This window comes from Lindgomyces ingoldianus (genome assembly GCF_010093535.1).
Source record: "Lindgomyces ingoldianus strain ATCC 200398 unplaced genomic scaffold BDR25scaffold_21, whole genome shotgun sequence".
NCBI lineage: Eukaryota > Fungi > Ascomycota > Dothideomycetes > Pleosporales > Lindgomycetaceae > Lindgomyces > Lindgomyces ingoldianus.
In genome coordinates, this window is record NW_022985182.1 from 622,938 (window position 1) to 635,935 (window position 12,998).

A 12,998-nucleotide genomic window follows, 5' to 3' on the forward strand; every position below is an offset into this window, starting at 1 on the left:
AAAGGCAGCCTCTAAGGTTAACACAGCATTGTTGTTCGATTGTAATTTGCGTTTTATATTACGGTTGCCTCGAGCGGCGCTGCTCCGAGTAGCAACGGAATGTGGCACAATATCGGTGTCTCAACAACACATGATCTCCGTCGATCGCAGTGAGGAGCTGCTCCCCAAACCACGGAGCCCCACCGTAAACCGTGGACGATTCCTATTTCACCTTCTGAAAAAGTGGCATTTAAGATCTCTACATAATTTTTCCTTTACTGCCTAGAGTTCTATCATGGCAGACCTAGAAACACCTGTGCTCGGTACAGCCCTAGTTATCGGTGGTTGTGGCCTTCTGGGGCATCACATCGTCAAGATATTGATCGAATCGAAGGTGACGTCTAAAATTGTCGTCTTGGACGTAAACACGGCAGTCAATCTAGTCGATGGCGTTGAATACATCAATGGCAGTATAACCTCCTCCGACCAGGTAACCCAAGTTCTCAAACAACATACGCCTCGTGTTGTTTTCCACACCGTCTCGCCGAATCCACTCTCCGAAAACCGAAAGCGCTTTTACGAAGTCAATGTCGGGGGTACACAGAATCTGCTAGAATGCATCAAGAACACCACGTCTGTCAAGGCGCTAGTCTACACGTCGAGTTCTTCGGTCGTCCACAACAGTTATACGGACCTCATTAAAGCGACTGAAGACATGCCTCTCTTCTTTGAGCCTGCTCAAAAGGTGTACTACTCGCATACCAAGGCTGTCGCAGAGCAAATGGTTATCAATAGCAACAGGCAGAATGGCCTGCTCACTACGGTCATCAGGCCAGCGAGTCTGTTCGGCGAAGGCGATCATCTTCTAACTGGGAACATGGTTGGATTGGGGCGGAAGAATGTGATTATCGGTTCAGGAACAAATCAATTCGACTTCACCTATGTTGGCAACAACGCGTATGCACAAATGTTGGCAGCTGCAGCACTTGTTCGCGCCTCCACCTCGAAAGAACCTATTCCAGATGATGAGAGAGTCGACGGCGAGGCATTTGTAGTTACAAATGATGAGCCATGGCCCTTTTGGGAGTTTGCTCGCGCTCTCGCAGTAGCAGCAGGCTATACGGTGGATAGGACGAAGGCAAAAATGCTGCCGAAGGGAGTCTTGCTCTTCTTCGTAGGGCTCTTGGAGTGGTTCTACAAGATCTTGACGCTCGGAACGCGACAGCCAGCTGTGAAGACGAGGATGATTCTCCCGACCACCTTGGAACGTACATTCAATATCGGCAAGGCTAAGAAGAGACTAGGGTATAAGCCCCAGGTCAGCATCGAGGAAGGTATTAGCAGGACTATCACGTGGTACATGTCGCAGCAAGGGGTACAAAAGAAGACTGCCTGAAGGAATAGCGCAATATTCTATGCAGCATGCAATGCATCCACTGTATGCAGGAGTATGAGGTAGTTTTCTTGAACCCCGAGAGTAGTTTATTAATGTAGGGTGGTGAGTGCAAATGCAGGGATCATACATATCTTTCCATGGAGTGACTGGGGCCATTAAACCAATGCATCCCATCCGGACCTTGCCAGCAACGCATCATGTTGCTGACCCCTTCTAGATTCTTCTGGAACGACCTTTAACAAGTTTGTGCCACCATCCTGTAGGGACGTCCCTGCACAGCCCCCACGCATCCGAAAAGCCAATCGCATTTGCCGTTCATATTCTTACATTTGGAGAGGAGTTGGTACTCACTTACGGAAGACTTGGGGTTTCAAATCTCCCCTACGGTGATCCACTATGTCCAAGACTGTCACCGATCCATATTTTGGTTCATAAATAGTCGACTGGAACTGTAATGTACTAGCAAGCGACCTCCAAATGGTACTATCTACCGCATTGCGGCCTCTTATAGGCATTCCTCTTTTTTTGCTCGTTGTGTGTATCAAGCTTGTTTACTCAGTTGGCGTTTCGAAAAGCTGGAACAATCCATTATCGAAAATACCCGGTCCAGCTGTTGCACGATTGACGCGGCTCTGGTTGGTACAATCGCTAGTAACGGGCAAGGCTGTAGAAGACTTCCGCAGGCTCGATAGAGAATATGGTAAGAACGAACGGGATGGCTGGGGTATTCTTCTCTTACACAGTTTCTGCAGGATCAGTTGTCCGCGTTGGGCCTAAGAGCCTCCTTATCAGTGATCCGGATGTCGCACGTAAGATTTTATCCGTAGGCTCGAGATACACGCGTGGACCGTTCTTCGACGCGCTTCGGCTCGAGCCGACGCGAACGAATGTGATCTCTGAGCGGGATCCCAAAAAGCATCAGTTACTACGGTCTATTCTCGGAGCTGGGGTGGGTTACCTTCACTTTCAGTCCTACCGCTGTGATGCTAACGTATCAAAGATAGCGGTAAAAGGCAACCCAAAGCTTGAGGTGATGATGGACGAACACATTCGGCACTGGATCAAGATGATCGATAGCAATTACATTTCGCATGGTGACAAGACAATCAATTTCGATTTGTCGCGAAGCATTCCATTCCTTAATATAGACTTCATGTCCCACCTTTGTCTGGGCAAGTCTTTCGGATGCCTCGAGTACGACACAGATATGTTTAAATTTCTGCATTCGATTCGAACAGGTATGATAGCCCAGCAATGCATGTCGATATTGTCGGAGATCACGACCTTCCTTCATTGGCTTGCTGGAAATTCGTCTCTTCGAAAGTTCATGACGGTTTTTCCAGCAGTTTGCCATGATGAAGGGATAGGCCGAGTCATGCGGGTAAGTAGCTCCAATGAAGCCATAATGTTGTACTCAAACCAACTGTTGGTGCCCAGGTGATCCACTCTGCTGTGACACAGAGGGAAGCCGATCGGAGAAACAAGATCTTCAGGGACGATATGTTGGACTCCCTCTTTGATCGGGGTCTGACTGCTGACCAAGCCTTGACGGAGCTTTCTGTATTGCTGTAAGCCAAAACCTTTCAAACTTCGGTGTACTAGTCAACGAGCTAAGCGGTCAATTAGCGCCACGAACACAGATAATGGCTCTAGTGCAGTTCAAGCCATAATCTTTGCTATCATCACTAATCCACGTGTATATATGAGACTTCAGGACGAGATTGATTCCTTGGTTGCCCGCGGCGAAGTCTCGTTTCCAATCTCAAATGCATTAGCCAGAAAGCTTCCCTATCTCCAGGCCTGTATCTCGGAAGGTTTGCGGTGCTACCCTCCTGAAATGCAACTAAGGGAGCGCATGGCGCCACCAGAGGGCGATTTTATTGGTGGATACAATATACCCGGTGGCACTTATGTTGGATTTAATGCCATTGCACTGCAGCATAACAAGATCTACGGCGAGGATACAGAAGTGTATCGCCCAGAGAGATGGTTTGACAAAGATGAAGAACGTCGGAAGCAGATGCAGCGGACCCTGGATTTAATGTTTAGCCACGGCAGTTCAAAGTGCCTGGGCCTTGACATTGCCTACATGGAAATGAACAAGCTAGTGGTCGAGGTATGTTCAGGCCCCCTTCATAGCCATGCCCAAACAATTGCTTAACCTGACATTGTGTAGCTCTTTAGACACTTTGATGTAGCAGTTGCAAATCCTTCAAAGCCATGGAAACGTCTAGGGCGCGGTTCATTCTATCAATGGGAATTCTTCGTGCGGGTTGAACGGCGGACGAACTTTAATGCTAAAAATCTTAGAGGCTAGGACTGCTGTTTTTAGATTAGATCTCATCTGTTACTACTACTTACTATTGCATTTGATAACTTTACATATGCCTACCTGCAGTCTATTAGCTCTTAGTTAACTCAAGTTTGCCTTTTAATACATACAGGTTACATAATAGAAGAGGCTCCGCAACGCTCCGCTATCGCGACTCAAAATTACAAATAATCTAACGCTATTGTATGGAGGTGAGCTGTATACCTGGCTGGTGTGTAGGTATACCCATCTCTCTTTATCTCCCCACCCCCACTTCCGCGACGGCATACCGCACACCGTCACTACGCATAACTAAGGTTAAGCGGAGATGTAGTAACAATAAATTCTACTTCATGCTCTGGTGCATGCATTCTTAAGCCTTTTTAAATATTTATTTTTCAATACTATTCTGTACCCTTCCCCTACTTTTATGCTTTCTGTTTATAGTGCTTTCTTTATTTAAATTATTTATACTCTAGTTACAATAAACAAGTAGCTAGTTTACAAGCCGGGCTACTTTTATTCCTACTTCGTGTTCTAGTTTATTGTTCCAAGTCTGCTTATGTTTGTGACGGGTTAAACCCGATAGCACCCCAGGTATGAGATAGACCGAACTGAATGTCGCACGTGAAACTAGTTCACGTGACCAAGCGCAGGGTGAATGTGCGTCCTTCACCTCTCACCCCTTTCCTGTTTAGGGCTAGCGCTCTTTTAGCTACTATATATTTACCTCTGAGCTCTCTCGATCTCCAGAGACCTTACACCTCACCTCAATCTACCTAGGTCGTCTCTCATTACCTAATTAACTGCTCCATGCTCTCCGCCATCCGTCAGCTCTAAACCTGCGATACTGAGGCCGGACAAAAAGGAGCTCAATTGGCAACCAATCTCTCTAGATACTATAATCTCTGTTACCCGCACATCAAGCTCTATTCCTTGAGGCTTCTCAGCTTTGGCCCCTCACAGTGTCACGCAAATGCTACGGATAAAGAGTCAAAAGCTCAAAGAGGAGCGTTGATGAATTGTTACGCACAGTATCGAGTGAATGTAAATACGTTGCGTGAATAAGGAAGAGAGCTGAGCAGGTTCAGACAGGTGTTTTTGCTCATGCGCTAGCGTAAGGCCTACAAGCGAGATTCTTAGGAAGGCTTCCTCTAAAGGCTCAATAGGTGTCGTGGGTTGTTACCGTGACAGCTTGCAAGAGCAAATACGAACTCTGCCGATATAGCAGAGTACTTGTCTAAGTAGCTTGCAGATGTTTCAGATAATAAGGTTAGTTTAGTATAGCAATGGGATTATTGCAAGGCTCATCTCTTGTTAAAGGCTCTTCTTCAAAGTTTTCATAGGACCGCATTGTTGCCTATTTAGATTTTGGCAACCTTTGCGCGATAAATGAAATGGCTAGTGGAAACGGGTACTGTCAATCTATGGCGGCACAATTGACGGGGAACAAAGGATTCGTCGCGCTCGGTCGATAATCCTGAATACGATGTGTTTTGATCTCGCTTCCTAGCTTCTAAGACTATTTTAGGACAACAATCAATTTATGTTGATTAAATACTACATCAGGTACACACGTCATCTATTTCCGTCTATTTCAAAATACCATCAACAGTTACAAAGAAGCTTGGTTTTCATGTCCTGATGCCTCGCTTCCAAATCTTCACCTCTTCATTCTCATCAGCATGTTCCACAATCTCCTTCCAAGGAAGACTGTAATCGTTCCCCTTCTACTAAACTGGAGTGGGCTTGTTACATCCATAGTCGCGCCCCCAGACACATCATACTGGAGAGCGCCTTATGCCCTCCGCGTTATCTCGTACGTACCTTAAATACACCCCGCCTTCATCCAAAACTTATTTTGTCAGCGACGATGCAAGAATCAACGGCCGCACTCTAGTCCCGGACACATACAACGGACGTACCACTGGTGTGTACATCAACTCGAAAAGGGCACCGCATGAAGCCTACACCATCTACCCGTCGGGCGACCCATGGGCCTCCAGTTTCAACTACTCAAACCTCACCGAACTGTACGAACAGCAATTCCATTCCGACAGCAATAGCACCGAACTCATCCTCATCTACGGTCAAAAGCCACCAACCGCGTCGGGTACCCCACTTCTACTGATGAACACTGATACTGGGCCTGGAGTGACACATTTATGGCCAGCCGCATCGTTTGTCGTGGATTGGAGGAGTTGGCGATTTGTATGGGATGAGACAAATGAGAGGGCGATTTTGAGGAATTTTGGCTGGACGGATGGAATGAGGTGGATTGCCTACCAGGGCTCGGCTACTGGGAGTACATTTTATATCTATCGATGGAATGGTAAGTTCTTATATCTGATGATCTGGAATACGGGATACTAACCAAGACAAGGTACGTTACCCAGGCCTAGTGATGGGTGGGGTAGTAGCGTGTCGGATATTGTTAATGCTAGTGTTAACATTGATCTTGAGGTCGTGCCGTTGTGGCAGATTCCACCACTTGGCTAATTACACAGGGAGAAAATTGGGGGTACCATTATTCCAGGATCCCGGGCTTTTCGGATAATCCTACTCCTGGTGGTGGAGATGAAACTTGGCATATACAAATCGGGGGGTGGTTAGCACCCTTCCTGGAGTACCCTGACAAAGTCATCATAACTCGCATGCCTTTGTTAGACTGTCACTCCATTTCTGCCCCCGACGCAACGCCCTGCTCAATGGGCTAGCTCCACCGTCATCCCCCTGACTGGATCAATTTTGCCCAAAAATGGCATGCCCTGTTCTGCCTGCCTGCCATACCTTCCCGCAAGCGTTAAAAACACGATCTCTCCACTCATACTGAACCAAATTTTTCTTGTATCTGGATGCCCTTAATCCGTTGCCCCCTCTGCGGGTATAATCGCATTTGTATTGTCCCCAACGGATTTTCCATTCCGCTCTTGTAGGCTTAGTCCATTCGAGCATCCATCTTGTGTTTTGAAAGGGTCTTTGTATTGTTCGAATTGCCATGTTTGCGATATTTAGTTAGTAGACCAACACGGCTTGCACGCGGGTTCTGCTTAGCTCTTCCACATCTTTTGCGGTGACGAGAAGGAAGCCAGCCGGTATAAGTTCCATGTCCTGTAAATCTTTTTCTATGTTCTTTCGAAGCGCGACATATTTCTGTAATGGGGGTTTGCGTCCGGCGACCTTTTTCTTTGCTATTTCGTTTAGTAGAGAGCCTAGCTCTTGAACATTTTCGGTGACTGATTGAGAATGACTACTTGGTTTCCCGTAGCAATAATCTACGCGGCGGGATATGCGTTCGGCATGTGCTTGCATTTCCTCCGCGGTCATGGGGTATGATATGTACGAACAACTATGAGGAGAAGGTTTGTCTGGAAGTGTTATTACCCGCTAGTCCACCTCTACTGTTCCAGTATGATGCTTGTTGCCCTTTTATGTTCTGTTTTTATCTCAATCTTCCCTCATAGCCCCACTTTCTGATGGTAGGACGACGTGATATTCCTCCTAAAAATGCTATGCGACACTGATGCAAGCTCATATTCCGAATTAGTAGACCTCAGGGTCCTAACATTGCGAACACTCAAAGCTGTGAGATTCAATCAAAAGAGAAAAAAAGCGCGACCTTCGAGGTTGTGCTTGAGAGGCAGGCATAGATTCGCTACCAGAAAAAATTGGGATCTTTTTCCGTCCTTGCAGGGAGTTGTATGACAGTGGCTGAAAGAGGCTAGGTTCCGGCTGGTGTAAATCGCGCGGCAGTAATCTCTTTGGCTGGGATTTCATAAGTGCAGATGTTTTGGGCCAAAGAAAAACAGGCATATTGCGGCTCGAGGGGCTTTAGTGGAGGAATGGGGGAAATTCAGACTTGAATAGAGAAGAAATATCAAACCATGCCGACCATTTGCCGCTGAGGGAATTGGTGATGCTACAACCGAAATGACTAGCTACCATAATCCTCTGGAAGAGAGAATCGTGGCTGTGGTGGCTGTATATATAATCTCAGATCTGCATCTCTCTCTTATCGACTATCACCAATGAACCTTTGTGTGAAAGTTGCCTACGCAAGCCACCAAATCCATTGCGACGCAGGATCATTCCACAGCTTCGGACAGCTCGTGTTACTCGGCCAGTGATCCAGTGTTGAGATCTGATCGATGATACTGGTTGTAACGACCACAGGGATGAAAAAAGAAAATATCCCAAGTTGGAAGACCGCCACAGGCAAAGCCAGTAGCGCCGCGAAACAAGGCAAACAAAACCACATCCATCGTGGCAGCGCCCCATCCTGTCTGAGTCGTATCCCGATTCTCCGAAGTAGTGTGGCGACTACTCGTCCATATCGAAATTGCAGCAGAAGGATACTACCTAGGGTGCTCTCCAACGCCAGAGCACACAGAATCCCGACTCCCGATTCTGTTTTGAGTACGTTGATGAGATCGTTGCCGTAAGCGGGTAGCAATGCGAGAAGAAATACTGGGTAGTTCCACTTGGAATGGTTGAAGACTGGGAGCGGTTAGTTTCTTCTCAAATAGCAAAGGGGAAGTGAGAGTTACGCCTAAAGGGCTGAATGAATAGGGAAAGTCTGGATTCCGTGGTTCTGAATTCCTCGTGCTCGGGACACGGGACATGCTGAACAAAGATTGGGATCCTGAGTAGGTTGCCAAGTAATAATGTGGCCGTGAGCGTTCCAGAACATGCCAACTCAAAGACTCGCTGGTCAGCCGCTGTGACTGCATCGTGTAGCCTCCGGCGTCTGTAAAGGTAGATGGTTCCAATGCATTGAGCAAGGAAGGCAAGGACGGCTATAATGCTGGAGATCCTACACTCTGCTCCACGGGGCTCTTTTTTCTGCTCGAGCGAGGTTGGAAGCACAGAATATCCAGGCTCTTCATCGTCTAAAACCCTTCCAAATAACCACCCGAAGGCAAGTGGGATGGTCTTGAGATCGTTGAATCTTCGCCTGATGACCAAGTAGAGGGAAAACACGGCTATTATTCCGAGTGCTACAGCATGTTGAACGACAGTAATAAGAGGGGCGGAGAGGTGGTAAAAGAGGGTCCAAACGGTGACAGGCTCTTCGCGAATGCCCACAAGATGACAATATGCTATTGTAGTCGTCAAATGAACGACGAAAAGTTTAACCCAGAGCTCCTTTCCGCTTCGGCGTGTGTCTAGCGGACATAAGGGAGGTTTGGAGTCATCCATGGTAGAAGCATAAGCTTGGTAATGATAACGATTTTGACAGCGGGGAGATATTGGCGGAAGAGGTTCAGATCAGGCTTGGCAGTATAGTTTTATGATCTTCTGCTTACAAGTGAGAAGAGGGCCAGAGTTAAAATGGATTGAGCAGCAACATGCAGCTATAGGCTGCAGAAGCCACAGCCACTACAGCCAAGAATCGAACACGAGGAATCAACCCCTCACTCAGGATATAGGTACGGACGCATGCTTATCGCGTAGCTGAAATACTCAGCCATGAATCTAGCTAGTAAGCTGCTGGACAGAGAGAGGGGCTGGATGTGTCTGCTTGCCTGTTTGAGCAAGCTACAGATCTATTTTATTAACAACTAGCTAAGTCTAGAGAAGTTTAGATCTATATAGACCTAAATTAGCTTTATATCTACTTTAAAATTAGTGAGATAGGCTGATAGGACCTATTAAAAAGCCTCACGTACTATACAATGTCCTTCTCCCTTTTAGAGGGTGATATGTGCAGTTACTTGAATCTATGAGATTTGTGAGGAAAGTGGTGACTGGGCATTGCCAAGAATCCAGCAAATTTCGCACACGACGAATATCTGATTAATAAGCCTGCTCGGCATCGCGTTTTTTTCTCCGGGAGCAGCCTGAGTAAGCCGCAACGCAGTTATGATTCCTAATCGCTTTGCTGATTCCACACGGTAAAGAATAGCGTTAATGGCAACTAGGGGTGACACAAGCTCCTTTCTATTCTTACGAAGCTCCTCCCCGCTCGCGCAATCGCGTTAGCGTGACGTAGTGATTTCTAATCACTATTGTTACCTTTGCTCGGAGCTCATCTATATATCCCCACCTTTGTGCCATTGAGCTTACCTAGATGCCACTACCGCAACCACTTACATCGCTACGGCTACAGATAGCTTCTCGAACCCTGATACCTCGTGTTCCACGACACCCGACGAAGCCTCACCCTCACGCCGCCTATACGCGAAGCCTTCACGTCCTCCCCGACATGGCCGACCAACGACCTAATGGCCTCAAGGCTAACAAGGGTATCGAGCTTCTCACTTGGGGCACTCCCAATGGCGTGAAAGCTTCGATCCTGCTCGAAGAGCTGAAGGAGGCATATGGAAAGGTCCGATAGATCTTGGCAAAAGGAAAAAAAAACTGCTGATTAATGAATAGGACTACACCTGGCAAGGTATTAACATTAGCCAGAACATCCAGAAGGAGCCATGGTTTACGAAGCTGGGTCCGAATGGACGTATCCCCGTCATCGTGGATCATGATAATGGTGGGTTCGCTGTGCAGGAAGGCTTGGGTAAGTATTCTTACTCTTGGGAGCTCCGTACCAGAATTGACCACACCCAGCTATCCTTGCCTACCTTGCCCGTCACTACGACCTCGACCACAAGTTCAGCTTCACCGACCCTCTCGATATCTCTCGCGCTGAACAATGGATGGCCTGGCAGCACGGCGGTCTCGGACCAATGCAAGGTCAGGCCAATCACTTCAATGTAGGTTGCATGTACTAATGCACCACGATGAGAGGCTAAGAATGGGTAGAGAGCCGCAAAAGAACGCATCCCATACGGCATGCAGCGATACACCGGCGAAACCGAGCGGCTAGTCGGAATCCTCGACAACCACCTTAAGAACACCGATTACCTAGTTGGTAACAAATATAGTATCGCAGATATTGCTAGCTTTGGTTGGGTGAACGCGCTTCGGTTCTCTGGCGTAGACCTGGACGCTTTCCCAAATCTGGAGGCTTGGTGGGTGCGGATTCTTGCTCGACCCGCCGTTCAGAAGGGTATCTCGATTCCATCGAGGAGTCCTTTCGGGAATGAAGCGTATCTACAAAGGCTGAAGGATGACAAAGAGTTTGCGGACAAGGAGCATTCACTCATGGATGCTATTGCCAAGGCGAAAGAGCAGTATGGCTACAAGTATGCCTCTCCATAAGCAGCTCTCGAGATCCAGGCCTTGGTGAGAGATGGCATGACAATGTAAAGTATTTTCCGACTCAAGAAATCCAAGTCACAGACCTGATTAGAACAGACCACACTTGGTGTGAGGAAGTGCCCAATGAGTGGCGCCGGGTGGTTCTCAGCCTCGAGGTTCCACTAGCGACAAGAATAAATGGCATGTACCGTCGCAATCGCCAATTCATAGGCCGGCGCCAACTTGTGCGATGGTCTCCTGTCCACCGTCTTTCAGTCTGGGTTGAGGGTGAAACAGGTCGGAAATATCGTGACTACGTTTGAGGTCAAAAAGAGCGCAGCAATGTAAGCCAATCAAAGCAGCCGTGACCCCTGCGTAGTGGTGAATGCTCAGCGGGCGCTAATGACCTAAGCCAAGCGATTGGAAGTGCTGCAAAACAGGTTCCCTTGGCGAGACCGCAGGGCGGCAACAGGCATGAAACACATCGAGGCATCAGACACTCTCTTCCATCACCTTGCAATATATAAGTTCACGATACGATCAGCTGTCTAGTCATCAGTTCACAGTACTCTTCTTCACTCTTCACTTCATTGTTCACACGATTTTGACAATCGGCCTTTTCTCTTATTACTTTGTGCAATTCCTTTGTCCTATTTTATTGCATTCGTGGTTCCCTGTGCTTATTTGGCCGTTTCCGTTGTCGATCACAAATCCGAAAGAGCGATCATACCAGGCCTGGAAGCCCGGACCCTAAGCTAATAGTCATACTTTCCCGGTTTCCTGCACAATACAATCCTTCTTCACTCAGCAATCGTGCGACTGAACAACGCTTTTGTCTGCTACGACTGCCACGGCTATTTTATCACCGCGACACCCGATTCTCTCGATAACCCAGAAACCAAAACTCGACTTCTAATCGACTCCAAAACTACCTGCCCTAGGCCATCCGTTCGCGAGTGTTCTACTCCAGAATAAATTCTCGACCATAGCATTAGTTGATGCTGAACGTTATTACCACCATGCTCCGATTCCTTGGCCGTAAGACGATGAAGTCGGAGAAGTCCGTGGCCGGATCTACCTCTTCCAACCTGAGCGACTGGAGTATTGGCAGCATCGCTCGCATCATCACCCGCCTATTTCAGTTCGTCATGGGACTTACAGTCATTGGTCTGTACGCCCAAGACCTAGTTAAGGCTAAAAGTGCGCATAAGTATGCCGACCCCAAGTGGGTATATGCCGTGTTCTGCGGTGCTTTCGGGGCACTTACATCAGTCGTGTTCATGCTCCCGCTCGTGAAGTCTTGGATCTTCTTTGGTGTTGACTTTTTGATCTTGTACGAATGAGCCCCCCCTCTTTCTTCAGAATTTCTGCTAACAAGTGAATAGCTTCTTCTACATGGTCCTCTTCGGCATCTTTGGCAAGATGTACATGCAGGAGAATCCCGAAGGCAACAAAGGCATCATTCGTATGAAGCGCGCGGCCTGGATCGATATGGTCAATATGCTCCTCTGGTTCGGCACGGCCGTCTGGGGATTGTGCATGTTCTTCAGGGCCCGTAAGGAACGTGGTCGGCAATCTGTCGTCTAAGTTCCAACCTTAAATCTCTTCCGCCACCCCGCCAGCTCTATTTGAACCCGGACTAATCGAGAGTGTTTAGAGCGTGGAGATCAAGATTACCCTCACCAACGCCTAACGCTCCTCGATCCTCACTATAGCACATAATCCCCTCAAGTTTAGTCGATAGTCCACCCCTGAGCTGCACTGAGTGCGGCCAATACCCAGCATTTGAATGGAACCATTGTATTATCACGCCGGTCTGTCTGTATCTTTCTTCGTGGTGTTTTGGAGGTTGGATACCCACAGTAATGATGTTCATGCATTTTTATTTTTCTTCCTTTATGGACTGCGAATGGAGACTATCAATATCATGACTCAATGACAAGAATTGCCGTTTGACGTTTATACTGACCGCTTGATCTAATTGTGCCATTAACATGATGACACCACATTTCATTATTCAGTTTAGATACATGAGGATGTGGCTAGACCTGCGCTTACTTTATACAGATAGAAAATAAATAACGTTACCCTAATTAATTTTTTTTAAAAATAGCATTCATTAAGAGTGTATGCGTACTGAAGTCAAGGTACTGATGGTTTTGTCCGTTACGGCGG

General features: G+C 47.4%; 7 protein-coding genes across 7 annotated transcripts; 5 read left to right on the forward strand and 2 right to left on the reverse strand.

Annotated features, from left to right (window-relative positions):
- Window positions 1–6: 6 nt before the first annotated feature.
- On the forward strand, window positions 7–1,507 carry BDR25DRAFT_304491 (sterol-4-alpha-carboxylate 3-dehydrogenase). Its single transcript, XM_033690223.1, has one exon. The coding sequence runs from the start codon at window positions 275–277 to the stop codon at window positions 1,373–1,375; it is 1,101 nt and encodes a 366-aa protein (XP_033546224.1). The 5' UTR covers window positions 7–274; the 3' UTR covers window positions 1,376–1,507.
- Window positions 1,508–1,738: 231 nt separating this feature from the next.
- BDR25DRAFT_288932 (cytochrome P450 oxidoreductase) lies at window positions 1,739–3,721 on the forward strand. Its single transcript, XM_033688418.1, has 6 exons — window positions 1,739–2,075; window positions 2,128–2,324; window positions 2,376–2,756; window positions 2,813–2,943; window positions 3,002–3,491; window positions 3,552–3,721. Exons 1-6 carry the CDS (start codon window positions 1,853–1,855, stop codon window positions 3,690–3,692), a joined length of 1,563 nt encoding a protein of 520 aa, XP_033546225.1. The 5' UTR covers window positions 1,739–1,852; the 3' UTR covers window positions 3,693–3,721.
- Window positions 3,722–5,371: 1,650 nt separating this feature from the next.
- BDR25DRAFT_371940 (uncharacterized protein) lies at window positions 5,372–6,185 on the forward strand (the record flags this gene model as incomplete). The annotated part of the gene is made up of 3 exons (XM_033697207.1): window positions 5,372–5,505; window positions 5,555–6,018; window positions 6,070–6,185. The coding sequence occupies 3 exons, from the start codon at window positions 5,372–5,374 to the stop codon at window positions 6,183–6,185; spliced, it is 714 nt and encodes a 237-aa protein (XP_033546226.1).
- A 28-nt stretch (window positions 6,186–6,213) lies between these two features.
- Window positions 6,214–9,718, reverse strand: BDR25DRAFT_394380 (uncharacterized protein; the record flags this gene model as incomplete). Its single annotated transcript, XM_033698301.1, has 16 exons — window positions 6,214–6,307; window positions 6,362–6,399; window positions 6,425–6,467; window positions 6,511–6,663; window positions 6,715–7,054; window positions 7,083–7,122; window positions 7,157–7,262; window positions 7,306–7,515; window positions 7,546–7,637; window positions 7,707–7,737; window positions 7,766–8,183; window positions 8,234–8,831; window positions 8,861–8,959; window positions 9,061–9,103; window positions 9,435–9,650; window positions 9,702–9,718. 16 exons carry the CDS (start codon window positions 9,716–9,718, stop codon window positions 6,214–6,216), a joined length of 2,538 nt encoding a protein of 845 aa, XP_033546227.1.
- BDR25DRAFT_304492 (glutathione S-transferase II) lies at window positions 9,556–11,057 on the forward strand. The gene is made up of 4 exons (XM_033690224.1): window positions 9,556–10,014; window positions 10,065–10,200; window positions 10,251–10,396; window positions 10,446–11,057. Exons 1-4 carry the CDS (start codon window positions 9,892–9,894, stop codon window positions 10,842–10,844), a joined length of 804 nt encoding a protein of 267 aa, XP_033546228.1. The 5' UTR covers window positions 9,556–9,891; the 3' UTR covers window positions 10,845–11,057.
- A 785-nt stretch (window positions 11,058–11,842) lies between these two features.
- On the forward strand, window positions 11,843–12,410 carry BDR25DRAFT_229148 (uncharacterized protein; the record flags this gene model as incomplete). The annotated part of the gene is made up of 2 exons (XM_033685301.1): window positions 11,843–12,156; window positions 12,209–12,410. The coding sequence occupies 2 exons, from the start codon at window positions 11,843–11,845 to the stop codon at window positions 12,408–12,410; spliced, it is 516 nt and encodes a 171-aa protein (XP_033546229.1).
- Window positions 12,411–12,556: 146 nt separating this feature from the next.
- BDR25DRAFT_356615 (uncharacterized protein) lies at window positions 12,557–12,837 on the reverse strand (the record flags this gene model as incomplete). Its single annotated transcript, XM_033695674.1, has 2 exons — window positions 12,557–12,739; window positions 12,793–12,837. 2 exons carry the CDS (start codon window positions 12,835–12,837, stop codon window positions 12,557–12,559), a joined length of 228 nt encoding a protein of 75 aa, XP_033546230.1.
- Window positions 12,838–12,998: the final 161 nt, after the last annotated feature.